Here is a 26,296-nt window from a genome sequence, read left to right as displayed (position 1 = left end):
TTAATCATGCCACTGTAAATATACAGTTATTGATATAGATGACCTAATGTGATTTAAGTTTCAGTTGTGAAACTGTCTCGCTTCTGACTTAATTTTTCAGAGTGGGGAGGATTCAAAATATTTAAAAAATCGTATCTTTTTCTCTCCAAGGAGTGAAATAAATGAAAACAGAAAAGATAATCAAAAAAGCCCAGGAAGAGGAAAAGAGAGAAAAATATCAGACCACAGACAAGTTTCTGAAAGCCCAAGCAGAAGAGGGGAAAGAGAGAAGAAAAAAGATCACAAATCCAGCAGTAAAGACAGGGAGACAAGAAGGAATTCAGAAAAAGATGACAAACATAACAAAAGCAAGGCCAAGAAAAGAGCTAAATCTAGAAGCCATAGTAAAAGCCGAGAGAAATCAAAAAGTAAAGAAAGAGACTCTAAGCACAGTAGGCATGATGAAAAGAGAGCAAGATCAAGAAGCAAAGAGAGAGACCATGAGAAAGGTAGAGAAAAACGCTATGATTCTAGAGGGAGGGATAAAGAAAGAAGTAGGAGCAAGGAGAGAAGTAAAAGGGCAGGCTCACGAAGTAATGAACAAGACCATAGGAAGAGTAAAGACAGGGAGAAACGTAGATCAAGAAGCAGAGAGCGTGAGCATGCTAGAGGAAAACATAGTTCCAGCAGTAGAACAAGGGATCGAAGCAAAAGCCGAGATAGGGGTAGGAGAGGAAGATCAAGAAGCAGAGACAGAGATCGCAGCAGAAGTAAAGACTATTCAAGGAATAGAGATAGAGAAACGAGAAGAAGAGGAAGATCAAGAAGCAGAGAAAGGAGAGGTACACCAGATAGATACAGAGGAAGAGAAAATAGGAGGAGGAGAGAATCAAGGAGCTCAGAGAGAGAGGAAAGTCAAAGCAGAAACAGGGAGAGGTACTCAAATAGAGAAAGTAGAAGCTCATATAAGAGGAATGATTCTGAAAGCCAAAGGAAGAGGCGTTCAAAAAGCCGTGAAAGTAGCAGTCCTGAATCCAGTAAAGATAAGAAGTCTAGTAGAGATCAGGATAGAAGTCCAGACTCAAAAAAGAGACCAAGTAGCAAAGAGAGAGAATCAAAAAGGTCATATTCACGCAGCAGTAAAGAAAAGGAAAAAACCAGATCCTCAGCAGAAAAAGAAATAAACCAAAAATCAAAGAGTCAGGAAAGAGATCATGCCCCTAGTAAGGATAAAAAGTCTGACCACGAAACAAGTCCTGGAACAGACGACGACAGGCACGGATGAGTTTGTGGACTTAATGTTTCCATTGTCTCAAAGTTTTAGAGACATTTTGGGGAACGCCTTTTTTTAAGATGTGGACTTCAGTTTGGTCTTTTGATAATCTAAAACCTGGATCATTTGTACTGCTAAAGTTTTAATAAACTTGAAATGAAAAACGAGTTACATGTGTAATACAGTGTGCTGTGTTTGAAATTTTTCATTGGTTTATGTATCCTTCTTGTGTGTTGGCAGCTAGAAAGGTAACTTCTATGCCACAGTTATTTTTTACCTGATGAACTTAGTTCAGGACAAACAATGGCTGCCTGTGAAGAAGCTTATCCATATGTGGCGAAGAAAGCTGCAAGTATACTACATGTCATCTTAAAGCTAGGAGGATGTTGCAAGGTGTTCATCACTACTGTTGCTACATCTGTATTTCAGTAGGTATAAATCCTAAGGAAGATAATTTATAGAGGAAAACTACATTGGTTTTTTTGTAATCACAAGGTGAACTAATTTACTTAAATTTTCATTGTACTTCTGTCACTGCCAACAGTAGAATTAATTCAGGCTGTAAGGCAGTCATCTGTGCTTGGGAGTTACTTCTTTGTCCTAAACAAACAAACAATAAGTGCATATCAGTGTAATTATTTTCCCTGTAACCTCCTCTTTCTGTTCCATGCTTCTGTGTTTGTCTGCTGCAGAAAATTCAGCTTGGATGCTCCAGACTACCCTGCCTCAGTTGCTAATTAGTGGATGCACAGAGATGAAGCAGATTACCAGAATGCACAGTGGGTGTCAGAATAAGGAACAAGGAAGTCCTTTCTACTCTTGCTGCTTCTTAGCAGTCTATGAGAAAACTACTGCAGTTTTCCAGTACCAGGGTTTGGGGTAGCTGAAGCAGAATTTCAAGTGGTGTTTTGAGACAGGCTCTTATTTATTTTTAAAACAAAAGTTTGCTTTCCTCCCTGCATCTCCTCATTCTAAAGACTGTACTGTCAATTCCTCCTCATTCCCTACTACATGTATGTCTTCCCCAAACCAATTACCTCCCTTTCTGCCCCTAGGAACCACCTGTTTCTTTCTCACCTCCACATCTTCATATGAAAGAGAAAGAGGTTGGATTGTGTTGCTACAGGAGTGCCCACATACATCACCAAAGAGCAGCTGGGATGTGATGACTTAACGTAGTGGTCTGAGAGGAGGATAGATTCGGTACAAACCCCAACGCCTCTTTCAGTCCTTTGAACTAGTCACGCCAAAGGTTGGCAAATCTTGAAATTCCTCAAAAGAAGTGATGAGCATTAATGTAAAGCTGTGTTGAAGCAAAACAATGTTTTAAGAGTTGATTTATGTTTTTTTTGACAGATCTTTGAGTGTATGGCATAACTTGCTGTCCCTGTTACGAGTTGACGTTTTTTCTATATATCCCACTTCGTGATCAGTGTGTGTCTATGGCAGACTAGCAGAATTGCTGAAACTTGGCTTGACATTGTGATCCAGGCAGTTGTTGTTCTGAAGGAAAACAAACAGTTCTGTCTTGAAAGCAAAAGGAAATCCAGGTTTGTGAACCACATAAGCAACCTTTTCAAGGGGAGAAAACTAGAAGTGTGTAGTGTGGTTTTTTTTAGCAGAATACTTAAGTGGAGCTGCTTTGGCTGTCAACTTTTTCCTGTGTTTTAGTATTAATTTCACATTGCAGTGGTCATTTTACACAGAATGTGTAAAAATGTTTCCCAAGCCTACATGTGAGTGGAGGATACAGCTGTTAGCTAAGACCGCTTATAGAAGTGACCCAAAGACTCGTATAGTGGGTCTGTTCTGTGGGAAGCTTTCTGAACTCTGTATGGAGAAGATGTAGTCCTATTTGGGGGACTGTAGTAAGAAAAAGCAAGTTAGGCTTAAAAGAACTGTATGGCAGCTTGGACAGAGGCTTCCTTAGTGCATTGATTTGGTCCTATGCATGCCATGTGCTTCAGAGTCTCATTTAAAAGCTCTCTGTTGCAGTGTTCTTTCATTACTTTTATGGAGCTGACCCACAAGCAACCTATTGCTGAAGAAGTGCGTTTGCACTACTAATATTCTTGCCAATACCACTGAAGCTCATATAAGCATGCAAACAAATGCAAAATCCTTCAACTATATTGACTTCTGCAGAAGAGGGGAAAAAAGCAGACAGCAATAAGGCAGTCCATAGGAATTGTTACCAAATACGTTGCGAAGTCTTTAATTCAAAGTCTCAAAATGGAGATTATATCCAATTGTAGTTTGCCGTTGTGTGTACTTATGTCAAAAGATGCACTTGTATACCCCTTCTATTGACTTTGTTGTTACAGTTCTGAAAATTATTTGTATAAATTGAGCTCTAATTCTTTCATAACGTGTTAAAAATTCATCTGAGTTGGTGGCACAAAGCTAATTTTCTTGGGTTTTAATGTGCTTTGTGAGAAGTTGGTTATTTTAAATTGCACACGGTGGGATACACTTGATCTCTTGTTGGTGCATGCCTTTGCCTGTATCATATTTGATGTTGAATTGTTTTAGTGCTGATCACTTTGTTTAAACTGAAACACAACAAGTGTAGTTGTGTTTCCCTCCCTTGTAAGAGGGAGGATTTGCCAGATTTGTGCTTTTTCTTGGAAATTGAGAATGCTGATAAAAATTTGGTGGGACTGAAGCACAGTCCCACAGACATCCCAAGCACCAGTGAGCTCTTGCTGCCCTGTGAGGCAGTGACTGCTGCTCTTGCTGCCCAGGAACTGTTTCTTCCTTCTGTGGCAGAGCTTTCCTGTTCCCAGCTTCACAGTAACCACCTTGTGCTGTAGCCACAGTGTGGCTCAATGGCATGTTTGGCAGCTGTGTCACAGCTTGTTGGCTTTTGGCTTAGAGAACTTGACTAGAAACATATTTAAAAGCAATACTTGTATGTGTACCAGAGGTAATCAAAACAATGCTTGTGGTCTTTCCTTGCAAATGTGGAAAATAGTGCATTTAGAGGACAGCTTTTTCTGTCAATACCCCGGAACTGACCTTACTCCAGAGAATTTGTGAACCTCAAGACTGAAAGTAAAATGAGAGCAGGCAGTATGGGACTAACTTTGTAAGCATTTGTTTAAGTGTATGTACAGGCTTGATAAAATTTCCGATTAGACACGCTGCATTCTCTGTTGTATTGACAGTAGATACTGGCATTTGACTAGTACCGTACAGCCTATATGTACATGGAATGCTGAATTTAGTATTGGCAGTAGCTTTCCGAACTTCAGCAGAAAGAGACTGTTATTTGATGTTGGATTTTCTGGGTACTGCCGCAAGTTCTTAGTGAGGGTGGATGGATATAACATAAGGTTGTGTAGACACTGTTGCCTGTAAAAGATGCGTTGCTGCCTGCAAATTCTTTGACGCAGTCATAGTGGTTCAGTTGTTGCTTTGCTTTCGCTTTTTAAGAAAAACCCTTTGTTCTATCCAGTTGTCAAAATTTTAACCTAAGATATCTCACTTGCTAGTTGAAATCCCACACTACACACTTTTCTTGCAGTGGTGTATGTCAGATGCCCTGAAGAATTTGCAGTGATCCCCTAACAATGTCTCATTTGTAATAATGTCAGTCTGGCAAGCGGATTTTAGATTAATATAAACATAAAAGAAGCAGTTGTTTTAGCCACCTTTCCTGGAACTGTTGATTTATTTGAAGCCAATAAAGTATTTTTGACACCCTTCTAGGGGCATAATAGACTGATTGCTTGTCTCACTGACAAAAATGTATACCCCCGATTTTAGGACTTTCCTTACAATAGAAAACCTAGACTTATTCATGCTGTGCTTTATCAAAGACCTCTCTTTTAAATCATCTCTATAGTCTCTCTCCAGTACTTGAAGAACACTTTGTGCGAAAAGGCAGTAGTATTTTGGCAACAGTCATGAGTTGTTTTGTAGGGTTTTTGTGTGTGTGTGCAAGCTTAACCTGGAGGATACCAGTGACAAAATTAATCTTCACACTTCTGGAGTCAATGTGATGTAAAGAACTGTTACTTGCACTTTCCTTCTTTCGCTGAAAATAGTACTTTTCCTAATGCAGTATTTAATGAAATTATTCAAGAAAATGCATATCAAAAGTCTATGAACTTTTTGCATTTTCCAAAATTTGAATTTGGTACAATTCTGCAGTTGTCTAGCATAAAACTTTAGCTTTCCATTTTGTTGCATATGTACTTTTAGTACATATGTTAGACATTCCTACATACCCTGTACATATCCCTGTAACTGTATATAAAAAGTAGTCAGTGTGTGGCTTTAGCCATAAGTGCTAATAAAAAGAATAGCTGGAAGGATTGGAAAGAAGTTAAGCCTATTAATTTATGTTCAGTGGTAAGAGGAACTAGCTGATAACTGGGTTCCCTCACCAGCTAAAAGAATTGTGGTTAATCACAGAGGCAGTATTGTGCATGTAATATTTAGCACACTATTTGGAAACCTCAATCTTTGGATATTTTGCAATTTATAGACAGGGAAGATCCAGTTGTCAGCTGGAAGAATAAGTAGTTGATATGGAATGTACAGCTTGTGTATTAAAATACTTCTCAGAAATAAATGCCTTTTTGCATATTTGTTAGTGTATTCCATATGTCTGCCATGTGTGCTTCTTGCAGGATTACTTAGCATCTTCTATGTTTAGATCAATATTCACTTCTGACCCATATGGTGCAACATGTGCGTGTAAATGCTCCATCCCTGGCAGTGTTCAAGGCCAGGTTGGATGGAGTCTTGGGCGACATGGTTTAGTGTGAGGTGTCCCTGCCCAGGGCAGCAGGGTTGGAACTAGATGATCTTAAGGTCCTTTCCAACCCTAACTAGTCTATGAAATGTGCTTGTGAGTGTCAAATCTCCAGCCTTTTAAAGTGGTAGTACTGTCTGCACAGATTTACAAAGTATGGTCATTTGGTATCAGGACACTACCTCTTCAATTAACCACAGTCTGTTCATTTTTACTGAAGATGTGAATAGTCAGATTTTTATTCCATGCTAAGTTGGATGATAGTGTTGAGTGGTAAATGGAATTAGAATGTCCTCTACAGAATGACAAATGACAGTCTATTCACTATATATTGTAACATATATAAAAATGCAGCCATATAATGCAACTGATGGAGTGTCTTACTGCTAGTTTATTTGCTAGTGGCAAACTTTGATCTTGTACTTACAAAAATGTGTCTTGTGTGTGAAGCACAATAGTTTTCATTAGTTACAGAAGAACTACCTGTTCATGGTGTGCATTCAAATATGGTGGTAAGACAGCTTACATTCAGTTTAGAACTGAGTGAAAGAACAATTTTTGATCAAGAAGTCACCTACTGGCAGCCTGGCAACCTGGCTGTGCTGGCAGCAATGCTTAGGAGGAAACAACAAAGTGTTTTTCCCATTCCCTACAGTCACTTCAGCAACTTGTGTGCTAGATACACAGAGTCTTGCTGCAGACATTGCTTTCCCATAAAGGATTAGACTCAGTCAGTGCAACAGCTTTCTCAAGATAGGAATACTATCTTCCATTGCATTCCCCAAAGTCACAAATAGAAAACCGTAACAAAGAAAAGGTGCTCTCACCATTGATCGTATTGATAGAGGCAGATGTTTTTAAAGAGCTTACTCAATTTTATTATTTGCTCAGCAAGAAATTTTTTTTAAGCCAAAGCATAAGGTTTGAATGAGGGCTGGAGGCCTAGCAATACTTGAGGAGTACGGTGCAGGTGAATTGATAGTTTACCTTTGGTTGTTACCTCTTCTAGAAGGTGAATCTACTGCTTTGTTCCATAACAAAACTAGAGCAGTTACAGATACGGTTGCAACCTATGGCACTTGTTTGTTGAGCTGAAGTTGAGTGTAGGCAGGTTTTGGCAAATAGCATGCCTTGTAACTTGCTCCAGCTGTTAGGCACTGATAGGTTTTGCAGGCATATATAACTTGTAAGGAGACAGTGGCCAGCTTCTTATTCCTTAGTAGATACTTCTGCAGTTATCAGATGTATTTCTGAAGAAGAAACAGAGTGTAAGTCTCACTGTGTAATTAGCAGCTACTGTACAATTATATGTATATGCTCTGATCAGTTGTAGTTGAAACCAATGCAGAAATACTTGTCCTATAGCAGTAAGGTACTACTAAGCTTTACCAAAGAGTGTCCAATGTCTCCCTTTTCCCCTGTTCCACTGTACCAGTTGCTGGATCTGTATTTCCCAGATATCGCTAGTCTCATCTTCAATCCTGTCTCTGATCCGCTCAGTAACTATTGCTTCTTCCAGTACCTGTTGCTGCTTTCTAACCTTTCCCAGCTTTTCCTTTAAATAGAAAAGGAGTCAGACCAGGTGCTACTCATTTGAGGGGGGCAACTACTATTATGTTAACAGAGATGTTATATTGAATTTTACTGGACCTGCAGTTCTCATGTTTAAGCCCTTAAGCACCTAAGAGAATTATGCATTTCTCTGGATAGTGTATTGGAGATGAGGAAACCTACAGAAAAAGAAAGTGCTATGCTGGTTTATGCAAGACAGTCTCAACCAGCTATGAACAATGTAAACTTTAAGACTGCTTCCTAGAGATCAACAGATTAAAGGGTGTGTTTGAATCATTTATGTATCCACTTGGGTGTCTAGTTCTTACTGCCAAAGGCCATGAGACACTGAAACTAAAGCTTAAATTGTCATGGTGGCAGGGCAGGAATGTAAAGGGAATCACTACACACATTATAACTTTAACAAAGCCTATAGCACAACTTATTATTTTAAATAGAAAGGAATTAATTTAAAATAATTCCAAAGATGACATCTCATGTGATCTTGTCACACTTAGGCCCTCAACTCCCTCTTAGTCTTAGCCTTCAGAGATGAGGGTTTTTTTTTTTTGTATTGGTGGTGTTTTGGGGGTTTTTGAGAGCTAGGTGTAAGTAGCAAATTTTCTTTCTCTCAAAGATGCAGTGTCAGAAAAAGGAGGAAGATTACAAACTAGTTGTAGCACTCTTTCACTGAAGAGATACCAGAAAGGTAGAAGTTAATAACAGACATCTGAAAAAAATTACCTATTGAAACAGAATAAGTAATTTGTTCTAACATGACCAGCGAGCTTTGGAAAAAAAAAACCACAAACCACAAACCCAAAACCTCAAATAATTAATCTATCTATCTATCTATCTATATGTTCTTTTGTTTTTCAGGAGTACACAGCCAGTCTGTACTGGGACATGAAAGTTTCTATCCTTATCAGTCCCAACTCTTGGAGTGCCAACTCTTCCGTTTGTGGGTAGTTTTGTTTCCAGGTACGTGTCCTCTTCAAACTTCCTCAGATCTGAGCAGTGGCAAAGGCTGTCACGTTAAAAAGAACTTGAACAGAACAACTCCAACCTGGAACACAACAGTGAAGAGCTGCACAGTGAGTCAACTCAAATTCCCTTAGGAGAGGAGGCATTTTAGAAAGCTCCTCTCTTAGTTTCCTAGGTAGGAGTTGTATTAGATCCATGATGACTACATTGTCTTACAAGGGTACCACAGCCACAGGTACCAGTTGTGTTACTGTTGGGAGTAGCCCATCTTAGACCCTGGAGGCCTGCGTGTTTAAACTTCAGTTGCTGCTCCACTTCCAGAGTTGGGTGAAAGGTTTGGAAAATATGCCGTTTGATTTGAAGGTCTCTGTTTCGGTGTCTCCAAGGGTTGCCTTGCACTTCTAAGGTCTTGGCCTTGTACTAAGGCAAACATCTATTACGTTTCTCATCTGCTACAACCTCCTGAAGCAGCACACCATCTGACAGGGTGCTTTGTTGAGCAAAAGCAGTAATTAAACCTTACCAGTAAAATAATTTCTCTAAGAATATTCTGATTTGCTAGCTATTAATTAAAACATAACCTAGCACTGAGAAGTCCACCGCCATCTGTGCATCTTTTAAATACCTCTGAGGATGGTGACTCAACTCCAGCTATTAAATAATCCAAGTAGTGATGCATTAGATCAGAGGCACTTCTCAATTAGGAGATTCTTCCAGGTCAGCAATTTCCCTTATCAGCTGCAGCTGATCTCCCTGTATTTCGTTGCCATCTTTAAATGCTAGCTGAAAAGGACCTCTGATGGCCAGCTAGGCCAACCTCCCGCCTTGCATGGGACATCTTTAAAGCTTTCACAAGTAGTGATTCCACCACCTCCTGGTGAAGCAGGTTTTCCTGACTACTCTGTCTGATGTCCCATGTCACAGCTTGTTATATCAGTCACCTGGCTCTGCTGAGAAGAGTTTGGCTCTGGTGTATTTGTAACTACCCTTTAAAGAGTCTTTTCACTGCCAGACTGATTCTCATCTCAGCCTGCTCAATAGCTTGCTTTTGCTTGCACAAGGAGCTGTTCTCTCAGCCTATTCCCTGTATTTTCTTCATGTCGTCTTCAACATATAAACAAACTGATTTTAGTCTTCTGTATTATTCCTGCAAGCAGCTGTCCATTCTTGCTTTCATGTAGGAAAAACTGTAAAAGACAGTGAAATGTTACTAAAATGCCTTTTCACTGAAAAATTTAGAGCCTGGAGTATTTCTTCATGTTCCTAAACCCTTTAAGGCTTTTTTTGCCTGCTTTTATAGAGGATTACTAGCTAGGGCTTGTCATTTAAAGCAAGCACACAAAGCATGTGCATCTCAGTCTACGGAATAAAGTGATACCATGATTCATGCTGGATTTTTTTCATGCTGAATTTGGGTAACTGAATCAGTATTTAGCCAATGTGCTTTAAAAAATACTTCACTCTAGGTGTACTGAAGAGTTGTTTTCTGATAGCTGATTTTGATATTTCTGTAGATGTTCACAATAAAAGGGGTATAAGCCCCATGGAAGCAGGCTGTAGACTTCAAATGCAGACATACATAATCTGCAGAACAGGGCATTTCTTGAAGCAGAGTAGGAAATAAGGCTGCAATCCACCTTGCCTCTTGCTGCTGCGGAGGAAGACTAAAACCATTTAACTCACCAATTGCATGGTAGTGAGCATGTGCAAATATGCACTTGAGGATGCATGTGGAGCATTATCAAGCTCTGCAGGTTTCAGCACCACTCCTGCTGTAGTCAATGCTTCTTCTCAAGGCTCCAGCTTCTGTGATCAAAAGGCTTTAATAAAAGTTTTCATTCTTTCTGCTTGCTGAAAAAAGCATGAAGTAGTAAAAGGAGCACTGGCTCAGAGAGAAGGGAAATAAATTTTTCATTAGTGAACTAGGTAAAAGAAAAAATGTTTAGAGACAGTTTCACAAGTTAATTGCCATGTCTCTGTTTTTAAAAATATGCAACTTTAAAAACCCCTTACTCCAAGATTGAGAGAACTGTGTCACTTTTAGTTGATAGTGCAGCAATGTTAGCATTTTAGTTTAGATCAGAAGTTGAGTTGTTGAAATAAGCCTCTTGGTTGTTCCTACTCACTGTGCTTTGGTTCACATTACAGAGCAATCACAGTCTGGACCTTTTGGATGAAACTCAAATAGGAAAATGCGCTCCAAGCAGTGATGGGCATTCAGCCCTGATGCCAGCCTAGAGCTATTCTGGGCAAAACCTCTGAAAAACATGCATCATGGGTGTAAAGTGCTCAGCAGCAACTTCCTCACTCCACAAACAAGCCCCTTATGGGCCACACTAACTGCCATGGGTACAGAGAGCCAGTCAGCTCCACCCATGTCCTGCTGTCCAAAAACCAAGTAGCAGCCCAGGCCACAGCAGGGTGGACAACCAAGACAATTCCTGGTCTGTGCTGGCTCGGAGGAGAGCTCTTGTCCCTGCCCTCAGGCTGGGCTGTGAGGGGCAACACAAGCTCTAACACTCCTGCACAATGCCAGGTGTTTGCTCAGTCCCTGAGCAAGCTTGGGGGCTCATGTATGTTTGGCAGGAGGAAGATGGAAGATCTTCTATCAACCATCCTTCCCCCCCACACTTAGGTTGTTTTTTTAATACTACACATGTACACACTCCACCAATCTTGCAAGTTTGGTAATGAAGAAGCTCAGGTCTTGGTCCCTCCTTAGAAGCTTGGAAAGAATAAAAATTGGATCCAGTAATGGCATTAATTCAATTACTCACTCTATCTCCGAAATGCTCGATCCTTATGGAAAGCAGCTTCTCTCTGAGCATCGAAGTCCAAGTCATCTTGCTTTTCCTGCTGTTTTTTTGCCTGCTTTTCAGCCTGATGAAGATAAGGGAGTAACAAAGCTTAGTATTTCTTTCACAACATAACTTTCCCTTAAAACTCGACAGGATGAGCTTACAGGAGTTCTGAAGTGATGTTAGTTTATACTTAGTTGATACTTGTTAAATCTCATCTTTCTCGACTTCTTTCCCCTGCCATACCCCTCCACGAAGAAGACAGACTGAATAGCTGAGTGAACATCAGCATTAGCTGCTACTCTTTCCAGAAGATACAAAAGGAAAACAGTGGTATGGTTGGAAAAAATGACATAATGATATAGGACAGGATATGATCTGTCATTGTTCATCTCTTTCTTATTACCAGCCCTTTCAAGTAATCCTCCCTGACCAGCATGGGCCAAGTCAGCTTGGAAGAGGCTTCTGTTCCACTGCTCTGAGAGGAGGCTGGTCCCCAACTTCAGCACCTGCAGTGCGTACAGGTGAGAACAAACAACAAAACACGTCTATCACACCCACAGCAAGCTTGCTTTCTCTCTCCCACCCAGGAAATCTAGTACTATGGCTTTAGAAGTGTGCTTCTTTCTGAAGGTGTTGACAGGTTACAGCTCTTCTGTTTACCATTTGCTGGATCTGAAATTTCTGTACTTCCATGCTGGCATCATGTTGTCTTTGTTTCTTGTCTTTTTCCATTTCCAGGTAGATGCGATCTGCTGTCATCCACTCACTATGATCCCTCTCACTCTCTGCTTTTTCTTCTTTCTCCTTTTCCGCTTTCATCTTCATCTGTATTTTACAAAATACACCAGAAAAAAAAAGATAACCAAGGAGCTGGCCTGCTAAGCTGGAACTCGTATCTTTCAGCAGAAGCAGCCCTGTATCAGCGCTCTGATGAGCACAGTCATTGTGGCTGGCCAGTGTCCAAGCCCAGGGCTTTCAGCAGCCCTGGCAGATGTGCACCCAACAGAGAAAGGGGAGAGGGAGAGAGAAGCCCAGGACAGATGTCAGTGGCCCTGATGGAGCACGCTGATGCAGGGCACCAGAGCCACCAGCTGTGATGTGGGCCAGGCTCCTCAGCTGCAGTACAGAGTCTGGAAAAATGTTTGCACAAATTGCCAACATTTCTGGAGCCTTCCAACTCTAACTTTTGAGAGAAGATCATCACATCTACCGCTTGCACCTTTTTTAAGGAGTTAGTTCTGAAACTATAGATGGTAAATACGAGAGGCAGCTGCTAAGTGAGAACCTGCATGTGCATCTCACTTAAGTATTCTAGAATCCATACTGTTTCCAAAAGGTATTCAGAAGTACAAGTGTATGACAGAAAAAGGAGTAAGAACAGGCTAGGTTTCTTACCACAGCGGTTCTGTGTTCAGCAATAGATTCAATGGCAGCCTTTTGTTTTGCTTCTTTCTCTTTGTTTTTTATTTGGTATTCATCTTCTACTGCTGCAGCTCCTCTGGCAAGACGATCATCTTCAATCTTAAATGCCTCATTTATCTGTGCGGTTAGTTGTTCAAGAGCTTTGTCCTTATGCACCTGCATTACCCTGCAGAAGAACATGAGCTACCATAACATACCAGGATATCTGCTCAGTTTACCTGAGGCAGTGCTCCTAGCAAAGACAGCAATCCCACCCCCAACAGCACCAATTACTACTGGAACTGGTAGTCCTTTTTTTTTTTTTTTTTTTTTTTTTCCTGTATTTCCTGCTTCTTTCTCAAGTTTTAAATACAGAAAGATTGCCTGCATCACAGAGTTCCGATTTTGCAGATACAAGAAATGAGTAACGTTTGTGACAAAATGAAATTGCAAGTTTGAATCTTAATGCTGAGAAGTGTAGCCCTAGACCCACCTATTAGTTTCAGCAACTTTTTCTCTTGTCAGATCAGCCATCATTTCTTTTCCTTTAATATAAGCCTCAATCAGATCATCTTCTTGGTCTTCTTTTTGTTTCTCTTCAGCTTCAATTATTTTCTTTTCAGCTACATACTCCTGTTTAAATGGAAAACAGCCTTTACGTAGAATGAGATTTTGAAAACATGAACTGGGAGGAAAAAAAATTTAGCAAAGACTTCAGGCTTAGCCTGTAATAAGAGTTCTTTGGTTGTAGCAGTGGTGAAGCTATAGAAAATAGAAACCCAGAGGTGGAGGAGAATTCTCATGAGCTACTTACCACAAACTACCAAAAAGTAAAATTAGCATGTGGTTGCAGCCCCATGGCACAGTATCTTTAAGTTATATTCTTTCCTCTACTTCCCCACTGGCTCCAATTGTACTGCTCCCAGCCTGTGTATCATTCACAGCACAGACTTGAAGGCCTCAAAGTATGAGTCTGTAGAACCACAAAACTATAAGGCACAAGGCATTTTGTAATTGTGCAGAAATGGCAGTTATAAGTATACACAACTTTTATTGCATGTAAAAGGTTGGGGGCAAATGAGGTAAAATTTGTTTAACTGGGGTGAGAACAGTATGGGAGAGGGGGAAGCAAGCAGGGTTTGAGTGGGAATTCTCTCCTCTTACTCTCTCACATGCCAATGAATCATCACAGTACCTCCACTTCTCCTTCCCAACAAAGAAAAATGGCCTTAAAGAGTGGGTACATGGAACCTAAATCCACTTCTCAAGTCAAGGACAATCTCCTTGATATCTGTAGCAGACTTTTTCCATTGTAGACCAATCAAAGCTCAAGTGCCATACTACAACTTCCAAGAGGCCTTTCTCAAAAGCACAGAGGAAGGAGACAGCTTGCAGCTGTCAGAGTAGGCATATGATCCACTGCTACTGAAGCTGTCAGCAAACCTCCTCTTGCCAGGAGGCCCATTTATTTGTGGGCCAAATGCAACAGTTTCACTCCAGGCAACCAAGGTGAAATAAGCATTTTATACTCTTTGTTACTTACATGATGCTGCCTCCGGCGTTCAACTTTTTCTTCCTGATCTTTTTCTCTTCCTCTCTGAATTTCCAATTGGTACAATTGAGTCAATCTCTGTATTTGTTCTCCTTCTCTTTTGTTTTCTAGCTTGGCCAGATCTGCCTGATCCTTGTGTTCCTTTATTCTGAATTGGAAAAAAAGAGTCGAATAAATGGGCTAGGGACTGCACAAAGTAATGAACAGATGCAGATTCTGCACATCTACAGGTACGTTAACAGTAAAACTCAATATTTTGAAGTGAAAGTAGAATGTCAGAGATCAAAAACAGAACCACGTTTTTTCAAAGGTAGCTACACCTCCTTTGGCCAAAGCTCAGTTCTAGCGCAAGGGAGCTGGTTAAGCCTATACTAGCAAAACCAAATATGACCAGCATAGTGACTCAAATATTAGATTTAATTTGGTTAGCCTGTTTTAATTGTCAGCCCACTCCCTGTCACAAGCTGAGCCTTTGCCAGCTAGCTGACTTCCAAGCAATGCCACAGCACTGTGCAAGGCGTGGTCACGGCCATCAGCCGTGCTAGCAGGATCTGTGAGTGATTCTGGACTGGGGGAATCGGCAACAAAGACTCTTGCCTTAGGGAGATAAGCCGCTTGCTCTCAGCGCCAGAATGTAGACAGTCTTGTTTAACTTATCAGGACAGACCCTGTCCCTGAGAGCAAGAGACGTTTGTGAAGCTGGAAAACGGAGTAACGGAGGAACAAGAGGGTGATGAGAAGTGACGAGTTTTCAGCCTGCCGAGGGAGCCATCAGGAATCAAACAATGGTTTACGAGCAGTGAGTCACCCGCTCCCGCCGCGGCTGGTGCGGGGTCGCCCCGGCCGCGTTGGCGCTAAAGCGCCCGCCGCCTGTGCTGCGTGCCCCCCCCCCCCGCGGGCGGTGCATGCGGGCGGTGCAGGCGGGCCCCGGCAGCACGGAGCTTGCCACGGGCACATGCTTAAGCCAAGCCCCGCTCCCCTCCGGACCCCGCCGGACTCACTGCGCCAGCTGCTCCTGGGCCACCGCCCGCCGCTCCAAGTAACGGCCGCGCTCCACCTCTGCCTCCCGCCGAGCAGCATCCGGCCCGTCGCGGTCCATCCTCCGCTTTTCTCCGCTGCGGACCGGCCCAGCGCCCGCCTCTCCGGGAAGCGGCAGCGCCTGCTGAGAGCGACCTGTATCCCTACCGGCAGCCCGGTGTTCCGGGCAGTCGGGGCTCTTTCTTCCGCCCCCAGAGAGGAAACAAAGGCGGCGGCCACCGCCTTCCCCGCGCTCCGGGCCCTGACTCCGAGCCGCGCGGCCCGATGCTGAGAACAGCCTTCCCTCACAGCACGAACAGGGGCGGGGACTGTGCCGCGGCTCTTATAGCAGCACAGCGCCCCGCCCGGGAGCTGCCCGCGGGCGTCAACCGCTCGCTCGGGTAGGGAGGCTCGGCCCGGCCGCTGAGGCGGTTCTCTCCCCTCCCCTCCCCTCCCCTCCCCTCCCCTCCCCTCCCCTCCCCTCCCCTCCCCTCCCCTCCCCTCCCCTCCCCTCCCCTCCCTTCCTTTCCCCGGGTCGGCCAATAGGCAGGCCCGAGCAGCGACGCGCAGTGTGGAGGCCCCGGTGCGGCGCGACCCGACCCGTCCCGGAGCCGCCCTGCTCCGCAGCCGGCGCGTGAAATACTCGTTTCTCTGTGTGAGCCTGTACCCGGTAAGAGGCTGTAACGCCCCGCTCTCCCTCCGCCCTTCCGCTCCGAGCTCGGCGGGTTTTCTTCCCGCTGGGATGCCTCGGCTCTGCGCGGCCGGTGGTGCGGCGCTTTGCCTCGGCTCTGTGGGCTGCCGCGCCCGCACGTAACCCCCGTCCCGCTAGGCCTGCCTGTAGCTGAGTATTGGAGACTCGCCTTTATCCGTTATCTGGACTCAAAAAGCAGCCCCTGGACACTTTTCCCTGAGGAAAACCCCTGGCGGCTCTGGGAGCTGGATGAGGGGGTCGGTCTTCCCCCTCCTTCGACAAGTTTCTCCCTTGCCCTGCCCGGAAGAGACTCCTCGAGGGAGGGGGTGGCTGCTGCGCTGGGGAAGGAGTGTGTCCGTCTTACATCCAGATATTTTACACTGTAGTGGAGGCAAAACCAGCTTTGCTTGGCCTTCAGCTTGCAGGAGGGACCTCACCCAGGATAGCCTCATGTCTTGCTCAAAGTCCTGTGCTTTCTTCAAAGCCTGTTGTTACTGAAGCCGGGCTCACAAAAGACCTGTTTTCAAGCTAAAATATTGGCAAGCATCCTTTGTGTAAAACTAATTTCGGGTTTGTTGTTTGGTTTTGTTTTTTTTTTTTTTTTCCTAGAACTATCATCATTTTCTAGTTTGACCAACAGAGACAGGCAGCTGGAGGGCTGGAACAGAAGTTTGTGTGCAACAAAACAAAGCTTCAGGTTTCTTGGGTTTTGTTTCCAGAGGACCCCAGAATGCAGGGGATACCCTATTTAGACTCCAGGTTACTGATGGAGGAAGTCATTACAGGAAACCCTAACTCTGTCCAAGGCAGGAACATGATGGTAAAATTTTGGCAAAGAAACTAAGCTTAAGGAGTGAGATGTGTGGGTGACTTGGGTGTTGGAGAGTAAAGCAGCTGAGGAATCTGAGAAGCAATTTAGGATCAAATCTATTTACCGTAGCTTGAATCATTGTTAGTCTTTTGAAAGAACAGTCCAACTATGTTATCTCTCGTTGCCATGCTCTTTTTGTAGCAACTATTGGAAGTTATATTGAGACCTAGGTTATATTTGCTTCCTAGGTGACTTTTTAAGGGCTGTGATCGACTCATGTTTTATTTTCATAGAATAGAACTCATTTATAGTGTGACATTTGTTTTACAGAGGTAGTTGCAAAATTCTATAAAAACTGCAGTACCATTACTGTTCTTTCACGTGTATAAGGTTGTTTTTTCTTCATCTGTAGATTGTGTAAAGTATGGGGAATACTTACCTGGAAGTAAGCCAGTGAAAAATGTGACCTTTTACACTGGGAATTTGTATCCCAGGCCTGAAAGACCTGGGACAATGAATTTTTAGAACAATGAATAATAAAAATATAACAGTAATAGTGAGCTTTTGGCTGGAATGGGTTACATGGATGGTCAATTATATATCATGCATTCCTGTGTCAAGTTTCATAAACTAACTTTTATGAAATACAAACAGGGATTTTTGAGAATATAACCAGTTCTCAGGCAATTTTTTTTTTTGTTCCAAACAGACTTTGTGATTCATAGTATATAATAGCTGTAGTGTAATTTTGCCTGTAGGGTTCAGAAAGATATATTTTTTTAATCACATGAAAACTGCTTCTGCCCTTCCTTGCTAGATAGTCTCTATGTTACTTCATGTTTCTAACTTCTTGTGCGGTAGTACAGCTACAAGTTTACTGGGTCCCAGCACCATCCTGTGCTTGAAAACCATTTGATCCTTCTGTTTCTCTGGAAAATGGCCTGAGTCCAAGTCCTCTTACATCTTCAGATGCTTTGAGAAGAGGATAAAGATGATGTGTAGTCTTGGCCTCTGATTCAATTACTTGCTTTGCATAGCTCTGAAATTCACGCTCTTTACAAAGAGCAATAAGCTCTGTCTGAGCATCGTAGTCCAAGTCTGCTTGTTTTTCCTGCTGGTTTCTTGCCTGCTTTTCAGCCTGATGAAGAAAGGGGAATAACAAAGCTTAGTATTTCTTTCACAACATAACTACCTCTTAAAACTTAAAAGGTGGGAAAAGCTTATTAGAAGATCTGTGGTGATGTTAGTTGATACTTGTGAGATATCCTCTTTCCCCACCTTTCTCCCCTGCCATACTCCCCCACCAAAAAATGGTACATTAAATAGCTGAGCTAACGTCGGCATTAATTGGTGACCTGCCCAGAAGATACAAGAGGACAGCAGTAGTACATAATGGCACAGCGCAGGAGCTGATCTGTCACTGTCAACCAGCCTTGACTTGCACCACTGCTCTGAGAGGAGGCTGCTCCGTGTATGCGGAGCATAAATGAATTAAGAAATTAGTTAAGAAAACCAAACCCAACAAACAAACCCCCCAAACAAAACACAGTAAGCTTCCTCTCTTCCCCTCAGGCAGGAGCTAGTGCTGTTGGTTTAGATGCATGTTTCTTTTAGGTTACAGCTCTTCTATTTACCATTTGCTGGATCTGAAATTTCTGTACTTTCATGCTGGCATCACGTTGTCTTTGTTTCTTGTCTTTTTCCTTTTCCAGGTAAATGCGGTAATTTTCCATTATTTCATTACGTTCTTTTTTACTCTCTGCTTTTTCTTCTTTTTCCTTTTCTGCTTTCATCTTCATCTGTATTTTACACAATACACCAGAAAAAAATAAGATAACCAAGGAGCTAGGCTGCTAAGCTGGAACTCGTATCTTTCAGCAGAAGCAGCCCTGTATCAGCGCTCTGATGAGCACGGTCATTGTGGCTGGCCAGTGTCCAAGCCCAGGGCTTTCAGCAGCCCTGGCAGATGTGCACCCAACAGAGAAGGGGGAGAGGGAGAGAGAAGCCCAGGACAGATGTCAGTGGCCCTGATGGAGCACGCTGATGCAGGGCACCAGAGCCACCAGCTGTGATCTGGGCCAGGGTCGTTGGTTGAGGTAAAGCAGGAGTAAGAACAGGCTAGGTTTCTTACCGCAGTGGCTCTGTATTCAGCAATAGATTCAATCGCAGCCTTTTGCTTTGCTTCTTTCTCCTTGCGTTTTTTTTCTTCTTCAGCTTCTTTTTTTGCAATGTCTCTAGCAACACGACCATCTTCCTTCTTTAATGCCTCAGTCATTTGTAAAGCTAATTGTTTAACGATTTTGTCCTGACGTTCCTGCGCTTGTCTACAGGAGAATATGAGCTACCATAACATACCAGGGTACATACCTGGGCCTACCTGAAGCACTACTGCTACCAAACTTTTCAGTCCTGCTTCTAGTCTTCTCTCCTCTTGCCACGCAGGCTGGCCCAACCCACCCAACTCCTCGATCTCCTGTGTTCCTCCTGTTTCTTTGTTTTTAATTGTCTGATTTAGCAAATAAATGTTCCCTGTGTTCTTGTAACGCTAGCCTTCTGTTGCAATAATGAGTTGAATCATGCAGTGAGGAGTCTGCCTAGCATTTTGCCATCAGGGGAGAAATGCTGGGTCTATTGGCCCAAAATGAGAAAAGAAGGAAACTCTTAGATCAGCTCAATGGTATCATCATGCTGTCCCCATGTTGATAAACCACCTTCCCTTAATAATAACGCAATGTAACTAATTGATACAGGTGCCTAGTCAGGAAGTCAAATTATTTTTCATGATCTGATTCAGGAAAATACAGCTTATGCCCAAAAATACTTTTGTTGAGGATTTTAATTGTCTTTAATTGTTGAGGAGGTGGAGGCTTGGCAGTGATATGGAAAATCACTGATCTCAACACACTGGTGTAGAGCTTTGCACTTCTGTATGTGTTTGTACTTTGAAGGGTGGAAAGATCACTTCCCTCCCACACCTATTACTAAGGAACCTGTGACAGAATTTCCTTTTTTCTCCTGAATTTCCTACCCTCTCTATCAGAATTTAACTTTTAGAATAACTGTGGATTGTGTTGTATCATCAGCCTGGAAGATTTGAAAATGACTACAGTATAATTTTTAGTTTATTTGCAATTTGTACCCACACTAGCTTTGTACCCACCTGCGTAATTCAGCTTTTTTCTCTTTTGTCAGCTTGGCAATAATCTGCTTTGCTTTAAAATGAGCTTTGATCCGAGCATCTTCTTCCATTTGTTTTTGTTTCTCTACTGCTTTGATTATTTTCTGGTCAGCTACATGCTCCTGCATGGGCAAAACGGTCCTGATGTTACAGGGAAAGTTGAGAAAATCTGGGCCTGGAGTAGCAACTTAAAAGAATCACTCCCAATTCTCTCTTTCTGCATTTGTTTCAAAGACAGAAGAGAGGAAAAGGGTTTCTCAGTACTTTCATTTCTGCCTCCCTGTTCAAACATACATGAAGAGGAGATAGTAGATATGAGTAAGGAGATGGGGAATTGAGCATCAACCAGCTGCTTCCTCGCCCATTTCGCAGACAAATTGCTATGGAATGCAGTGAGCGTTATCCCTTGTTTCCATACACACACATGGGAGAGGGGGTGTTGAGAGGAATGGGACTGTGCAACTCCCACCAGTACATACAAGAGGCCTTTCTCAAAAGCACAGAGGAAGGAGACAGCTTGCAGCTGTCAGAGTAGGCATATGATCCACTGCTACTGAAGCTGTCAGCAAACCTCCTCTTGCCAGGAGGCCCATTTATTTGTGGGCCAAATGCAATGGTTTCACTCCAGGCAACCAAGGTGAAACAAGCATTTAAAACTCTGCTTTCCTGTTACTTACATGATGCTGCCTCCTTTGTTCAACTTTTTCTTTCTCTTCCTTTTCTCTACATTTCTGAATTTCCAATTGGTACAATCGGTTGGATAACTGTATTTGTTCCCCTTCCCTTTTGTCTTCTAGCTTGGCCAGATCTGCCTGATGCTTGCGTTCCTTTATTCTGAATTGGAAAAAAAAAGAGTCGAATAAATGGGCTAGGGACTGCACAAAGTATGAACAGATACAGATTCTGCATAACCATAGGTACCTTGCACTGAAGAATGTGATACTTTGAATTGAAGGTGGGTGGAATATCAGAGGTGAAAAATGGCATCATTTTTTGTAATGGTAGCCCTAAATCCTTTGACCAGAAATGAGGTACATGGTGTGCTCACAGTTTGCAATCTATTGGTAACAAGTTTTATCTGGATGACTCATTAGCACCATTGCGTTCATAATATTCTAGCCTCTCTCTGCAGCATCCTCAGTGACAAGATTTCCCCAGTAAGTCCCACTGTATCTGTGTTTCTCTCTCTGGGCATGCAGGCAACAGCTTAAGCTGGTAGTGTTCTGTAAGAAGTTCTGCAAGGATTTATGTGTTGGACCTGGAATATGTGAGACCAGTCTTTGAACCCTTCCTCTGCCTCAGGGAGTTTGACTCCTTCTATCAGACCACCAGGGCCAGGTGTCTATAAATTCCCCTCGTGACTCCTCCATAAGGTATCTGGAAGAGCCAACAGAAAGAATGGAGGTGGCAATGGTGTGTTCTCTTGATGCATTCTCTGGACTCTAATTATGGGCAAATGGAAAATCTGGTTTAACCTTTGCTGGAACCAAAACTGAGTTGAAATACACTTTCAGTAACAACTTTTAAGTAGTCATTTGTCTAAAACCTATTGAGGCCTGCTAGAGGCCATTTTATGTGTAGACTGTTGGCAAGTAAAAGTGCAATATCGCAGCTTTTCCCATTTGTGCAAGGTCTTTTGTGGCACTCTGGATTTACCAAGTTTCTGTAAAAACTTTGTATAATGTATGTGTGAGAAGAGTAAATAATAACTTAGGGTTACTTTTGATTATCACTTACTGTTCCAGCTGATCTCTGCGTAGAGCCTGTTCATTCATATAACGCTGACGTGCCTCTTCTTGCTCTCTGAGATTAGCTTCTTTACATTGATGTTCCTTTTCTTCATCCTTCTTTTTGTTAGCATCTGACTTTAACTTTTTAAATTCAACTTGAGCATCTCTTTCTTTTAGGACCTTGGTAAGTAGAAGTGCACTCTGCAAGAGAACATTTAGAAGAATTTTCATGTTCAGCAGTGTTTAAAGACGTTCAGTATAACTTGAATTAGAAAAGTTGTCAACACACATGAAACCCTTTAATTCTTTCGTTCTGATAGCTTAGGTAGGTTTTTGCACGATCAATAGCCTCCTTCCGTTTCGCTGCTTGGAACTTTGCTTCTTCCAAATCAATTAACTTTCTTTCTTCCTCTTCCCTTTCTTCACGTAATTTTCTGGCTTTTAGTTTCCGTTGTGCCATGCCCTATATTGCAGATAAAATTAGAAATCACATCTAAAGCCCATGGATTAAAAATGTATAAACCTTTCTGAAGGCGAGATACTCAGTGTTTTGGAGTTTTATTAATTTTGTATTTTACCTTTGATAAAAAAGTTTATATTAGAAGTTAAATGTATTTAATTGTCTTTAGTTAAAATACATATTTAAAAGCAAATGTTAAACAAAGGGAATGCAGCTAGAAACATTACTGTGAGTGGTTTTCCGTCTATGAAAATGAATCCCCTTGTTTACAAATGTATGTTGTACTTGCCATACTGGTATTGGGCCAGTCTTTTACGGCAGCTTTGGAGCGTAAGTGCATTTCTTCCCGTTCTTTCTTCTCGGCGAGGATGCATGCGGCTTCTCTGGTTGTGCTGCCAAGGCTGTCCCGAAGCCTTTCCCATTCTGCTTTTGGCAATATAATTACCTGATGAAGATCTATTTCATTCGGAAGAAAATAGCCATCTAGAATGTCATTTTCTTCCAAATGATGTGGTGCTGTGCAGAGTGAAGAAAAGATACTTAGGTTACTCGGTATCAGAAAATCCTATGTTCAAATTTGAATCAGGATTTGAATTCTTGCATAGTAACAATATCAAGATATCCTTAGAGTTAGTTACTCTCCCCATCTCTGTACCCCAGAGCTAAGACAGGGTATCTGTAGTGTAACTACAGCTATTGCATGTACTTGGGCTGTGGCACTGACTTAACTGGTTGCGTGTCCCCTTGTCTCTTTGTCTTGTAACTTACACTAGTTTTTGTGAGACACCTTTCAAACCGTCACCAGTATTTTTGAAGGAAATGGCACTCTGTATGGAGTAGCATCCTGTTAGAAGTTCTTCTTGTTCATCTGGTTTGCAGCAGACTGACATGCTGTGTCTCAAATGTAAGGACGCTTTCTCTTTCAGTGACACTGACATCAAAGTCTGTTTTTCAGATGCAATTGCTAATCAGTTTGCCTCATGATAGGGACCAGACCAGATCTTCTCCCTCTGTCCAACGCGAAAGCAGCTAAAATTGAGTGTACACTGACAAGGCTGCTCCCTGCATTTAGGGAACTGCCAGGCGCCTAGTTCTTCTTGAACTGCAGCTCTGGATGACACTGTACCTCCACTGGTTTCAGGCTAGTTCTTTCTAGGCAATTCTTAAGGAGAAACAGTTTTTCTGTCTGCAGCTGGGAGAGCAGATGGTTTGGACACGGGGACAGGAACATCCCTACAGCTGCCCGCAGCCGTGTATAGCCGGCTGTGGCTACGGGCTCGGCAGTGCCCCCCCCCCCCCCGGCCCGGCGCTGGTTCCCGCAGGGGAGCCCCACTCACGGGCGAGCTGCTGCTGGTGCTGCCTCCCGCGGGGGAGCCGCGGCCCCGCCGCCGCCATGGCCCGAGCTTCGCCGCGCCGCCTCTGGACGCGCGCCGTTGCCGGGCAACCCGGCGGCGGGGGAGTCACGTGATGGCGTGGGGCTGAGGCTCGCGGCGCGCGGCGGCCGGGGCTCACGCGGAGGGAGGCGGGCGCGGAGGTGGGTCGGCGGCGGCGCGGCCGTTGGCGGGCGGTAACGGCTCCGGCCCGTTCCCTCACGGGCTGTCCCCGCGGGCCTGCCGCCGTGCCGCGCCCGCGTGGCTGCGCAGCGTCACCCCTCGGACCGGGGGTGGCGCCCAGGGCGGGCGGCTTATGTGGCGGCGCGGCCTGCTGGCAGGGCGCTGGCCTGGGGGCCGCCCGGGGCTGAGCGGGCCGCGGTGCTCCTGTGGGAGGACTGGGCAGTGGCGGAACGGCGTTAAATACCACATGAGTGTCTCCTGTTCCCGGGGGTTTCCGTAGCCCAGGGGTGGGCTGCAGGTACTGAAGTTGCAGGACAACAGCAAGCAAACTTTGTTTATTTGTTTGTTTGTTTGTTTTCCTGATTCGCAAATGGCAGTATGTCTTTCTGTTGTCTGTTTTGATGTGACATGTCATTGTTAAAAAGGCTGGCTACGTCTGTTCAGTAGTAGTTTCCTTTTGAAATACCTGTGAAGGTGTTTTGCTAGGAAAATCCCAATTTGGTTGTGTTGGCAAGTGCTGGTGGAGAAACTTAGAACTGGTTGGTCACACTGATGGTGCACATGTACTGCAAGATTGGCTCTGCATTAGCAAATAGGAGTTACAATGCAGCATGAGTTTAGATAGTTTCACATTACCTATTTTAAACAGAAACTTGATACTGAACTAGAACTTTGACCTTTGCAGACTGTTTCTTAGCTTCAGCAAAACTTCCCATAGCTGTAGTGGCCATAAATAGTTTACTTTGTTTAGATATTTGTCCTAATGTTTCATTTTCTTGAAAGAGAATTTTTCTCTTCTGAGCACAAGTTCAGGGTAGGAATTCAGTGCTTTTGTTTATATCAATAATTGTCTTTTTGTTTGTTTGTTTTGGAAACTATTTTCTGACAGCAATGAAATTTCTGTTGGTTTTTGATTTTGACCATACAATCGTAGATGAAAACAGTGATACCTGGATTGTGAAATGTGCTCCTGAGAAAAAGCTTCCTAATGGATTAAGAAACTCCTACCGACCAGGACATTGGACAGAATATATGGGCAGAGTCTTTATCTACTTGGGAGACAATGGCATCAAAGAAGATGAGATGAAAAGAACTATGACAACAATCCCTTTCACTGCAGGAATGGTAGATCTTCTGGGTTTTATTGGCGAGAACAAGAAGTTCTTTGACTGCATAATTGTTTCAGATTCTAATACAGTATTTATTGACTGGATTTTGAAAGCTGCTGGCTTCCATAAGGTGTTTGATGAAGTGTTTACAAACCCTGCAGCATTCAGCAGTACTGGCTATCTGACTGTACAAGACTTCCACGCTCACCATTGTGCAAAGTGCCCTAAAAACCTTTGCAAAAGGAAAATTTTAAAAGACTTTCTAGATAAACAGTTGGAGCAAGGAGTAAGTTATGCACAAGTTGTGTACATAGGTGATGGTGGGAATGACTTATGTCCAGTAATGTTTTTGAAGAAGGGTGATATTGCTATGCCCAGGCAGGGCTATACCTTGGAGAAAAAGATTTCTCGACTGGCCCAAGATCCCAGTCCTGTAGAGTGCTCTGTTCTGCTCTGGTCTTCTGCTATCGACATTATGTCTTACTTGAAACTGCTTATAAAGGAATAATTCAAATGAAAAAAGGAACCTAATACAGTTATATTTTATCTTCCTGGGACAAAAAACCTGCATGTGATTAAAAGCACAAAATTGTAACATTGGGCTGGTTATCTGAACATATTTTTTTTTAAACACAATATAAAACTGTTTATGTTTAATCTTGGCCATAGTGGGAAAGCGAAGTTAAAATGGCTTTCTGACACAGTACACATTCCAACATAAGTGGAAAAAGGGGCTTGCAAGAGGAACTGCCATTATTCTTAGTCTTCCCCTTCCCCCCAAGCCTTTACTGACTACATAACTGACCTTTTCTGTCCCACGCGCTTAGGGGAAGAAGTAGGATTAGTGCACAAAAGAATGAAATTCTTTACTTACAAAACATTAGGTGCCAGGAGCATGGTTCTGGAACTGTTGGCTTTTATACTTTTTTGATCAGGATAAATGTTTGATTTTATAAATTATTTGGTATGCTTGTAATCTTGGTCGATCTGAAGATGCATTTATATTTTCAATATACTAAATATTTTACCAAGCAAAATTACTTCTTAATAGTTTGTTTTATCTTTTATTGTAAAGACAATTAAAAGTTACTGTCACTTACAAAAGCAGCACACCTCTTTGTGTAATGTATTCTGGCCTGTGTATCATCAGGCACCCGCTCTTTTAAGGGCCTGGAGAGGGCAAACACCAGCATAGGTGTCAACCTTTGGATAACACCTTCACTTATTTTGTCAGTCAGACACCTTTTCTTCTGGAAAGCAGTGAGGATGTTACTGTTCTGTTTAAAGAAAAGTCACTCTCCCATTCTCCTGCCTGCAGCCCTCACAGTGTGCTGCTGCCACTCCGTATAGAGCTAACATCGGTTTGAGCTGCTGTGCGGACAGCTTTGAGTCAGCTCGGTGCTTTCTTCTTGTTAGGCTTCTGCTGCAATGCATAGCCCATAAA

At 42.9% G+C, this 26,296-nt stretch overlaps 5 protein-coding genes across 14 annotated transcripts in view; 3 read left to right on the top strand and 2 right to left on the bottom strand.

Annotated features, from left to right (window-relative positions):
* PPIG (peptidylprolyl isomerase G) overlaps positions 1-1,419 on the top strand; it is a 30,559-nt gene extending 29,140 nt beyond the window's left edge. For all 3 annotated transcript variants that reach the window (XM_030486083.1, XM_030486081.1, XM_030486082.2), the window contains one exon: positions 151-1,419. In XM_030486083.1, coding sequence (XP_030341943.1) covers positions 151-1,264 — 1,114 coding nt within the window. In that variant the 3' untranslated portion in view covers positions 1,265-1,419. The remainder of the gene's footprint in view (positions 1-150) is intronic.
* A 5,430-nt stretch (positions 1,420-6,849) lies between these two features.
* LOC115608003 (coiled-coil domain-containing protein 173-like) lies at positions 6,850-15,792 on the bottom strand. The gene is made up of 7 exons (XM_030486067.1): positions 15,305-15,792; positions 14,295-14,451; positions 13,245-13,384; positions 12,746-12,938; positions 12,011-12,175; positions 11,327-11,429; positions 6,850-7,264 (listed from the first exon to the last, which is right to left on the bottom strand). Exons 1-6 carry the CDS (start codon positions 15,400-15,402, stop codon positions 11,328-11,330), a joined length of 855 nt encoding a protein of 284 aa, XP_030341927.1. The 5' UTR covers positions 15,403-15,792; the 3' UTR covers positions 6,850-7,264; position 11,327.
* Positions 15,712-26,296, top strand: part of SSB (small RNA binding exonuclease protection factor La) — a 31,948-nt gene continuing 21,363 nt past the window's right edge. The window contains exon 1 of one of the 2 annotated variants that reach the window (XM_030486065.2): positions 15,712-15,990. The gene's annotated coding sequence lies outside the window, so the exon portion shown is untranslated. The remainder of the gene's footprint in view (positions 15,991-26,296) is intronic. The other variant, XM_030486062.1, reaches the window with a different exon arrangement.
* On the top strand, positions 15,873-25,701 carry PHOSPHO2 (phosphatase, orphan 2). 7 transcript variants are annotated; one of them, XM_030486070.1, is made up of 2 exons: positions 15,873-15,990; positions 24,633-25,701. In XM_030486070.1, exon 2 carries the CDS (start codon positions 24,635-24,637, stop codon positions 25,358-25,360), a length of 726 nt encoding a protein of 241 aa, XP_030341930.1. In that variant the 5' UTR covers positions 15,873-15,990; positions 24,633-24,634; the 3' UTR covers positions 25,361-25,701. The 7 variants fall into 7 exon arrangements, with proteins under 7 accessions (XP_030341930.1, XP_030341934.1, XP_030341933.1 ...); XM_030486074.1 differs by lacking the exon at positions 15,873-15,990 and adding an exon at positions 20,828-20,955 and having other exon boundaries at positions 24,678-25,701; XM_030486073.1 differs by lacking the exon at positions 15,873-15,990 and adding an exon at positions 23,659-23,724 and having other exon boundaries at positions 24,678-25,701.
* LOC115608001 (coiled-coil domain-containing protein 173-like) lies at positions 16,665-23,599 on the bottom strand. Its single transcript, XM_030486058.1, has 9 exons — positions 23,528-23,599; positions 22,480-22,706; positions 22,020-22,193; positions 21,738-21,931; positions 20,678-20,834; positions 19,983-20,122; positions 18,954-19,146; positions 18,457-18,621; positions 16,665-17,960 (listed from the first exon to the last, which is right to left on the bottom strand). The coding sequence occupies exons 1-9, from the start codon at positions 23,583-23,585 to the stop codon at positions 17,697-17,699; spliced, it is 1,572 nt and encodes a 523-aa protein (XP_030341918.1). The 5' UTR covers positions 23,586-23,599; the 3' UTR covers positions 16,665-17,696.

Source organism: Strigops habroptila, chromosome 5, assembly GCF_004027225.2.
Source record: "Strigops habroptila isolate Jane chromosome 5, bStrHab1.2.pri, whole genome shotgun sequence".
Taxonomy (NCBI): domain Eukaryota; kingdom Metazoa; phylum Chordata; class Aves; order Psittaciformes; family Psittacidae; genus Strigops; species Strigops habroptila.
This window is presented reverse-complemented; position numbering and strand designations above follow the sequence as displayed.

Coding starts and splice junctions, on each gene's coding strand:
- LOC115608003 (XM_030486067.1), bottom strand. CDS start 15,402: ATGGACCGCGACGGGCCGGATGCTGCTCGGCGGGAGGCAGAGGTGGAG. Junction 14,452..15,304: donor GCCCAGGAGCAGCTGGCGCA/GTGAGTCCGGCG, acceptor TTTCCAATTCAG/AATAAAGGAACACAAGGATC. Junction 12,176..12,745: donor CTGAACACAGAACCGCTGTG/GTAAGAAACCTA, acceptor TGTAAAATACAG/ATGAAGATGAAAGCGGAAAA.
- LOC115608001 (XM_030486058.1), bottom strand. CDS start 23,585: ATGGCGGCGGCGGGGCCGCGGCTCCCCCGCGGGAGGCAGCACCAGCAG. Junction 22,194..22,479: donor ACTGGCCCAATACCAGTATG/GCAAGTACAACA, acceptor TCTGCAATATAG/GGCATGGCACAACGGAAACT. Junction 20,123..20,677: donor AACAAAGGAGGCAGCATCAT/GTAAGTAACAGG, acceptor TTGCCCATGCAG/GAGCATGTAGCTGACCAGAA.
- PHOSPHO2 (XM_030486070.1), top strand. CDS start 24,635: ATGAAATTTCTGTTGGTTTTTGATTTTGACCATACAATCGTAGATGAA.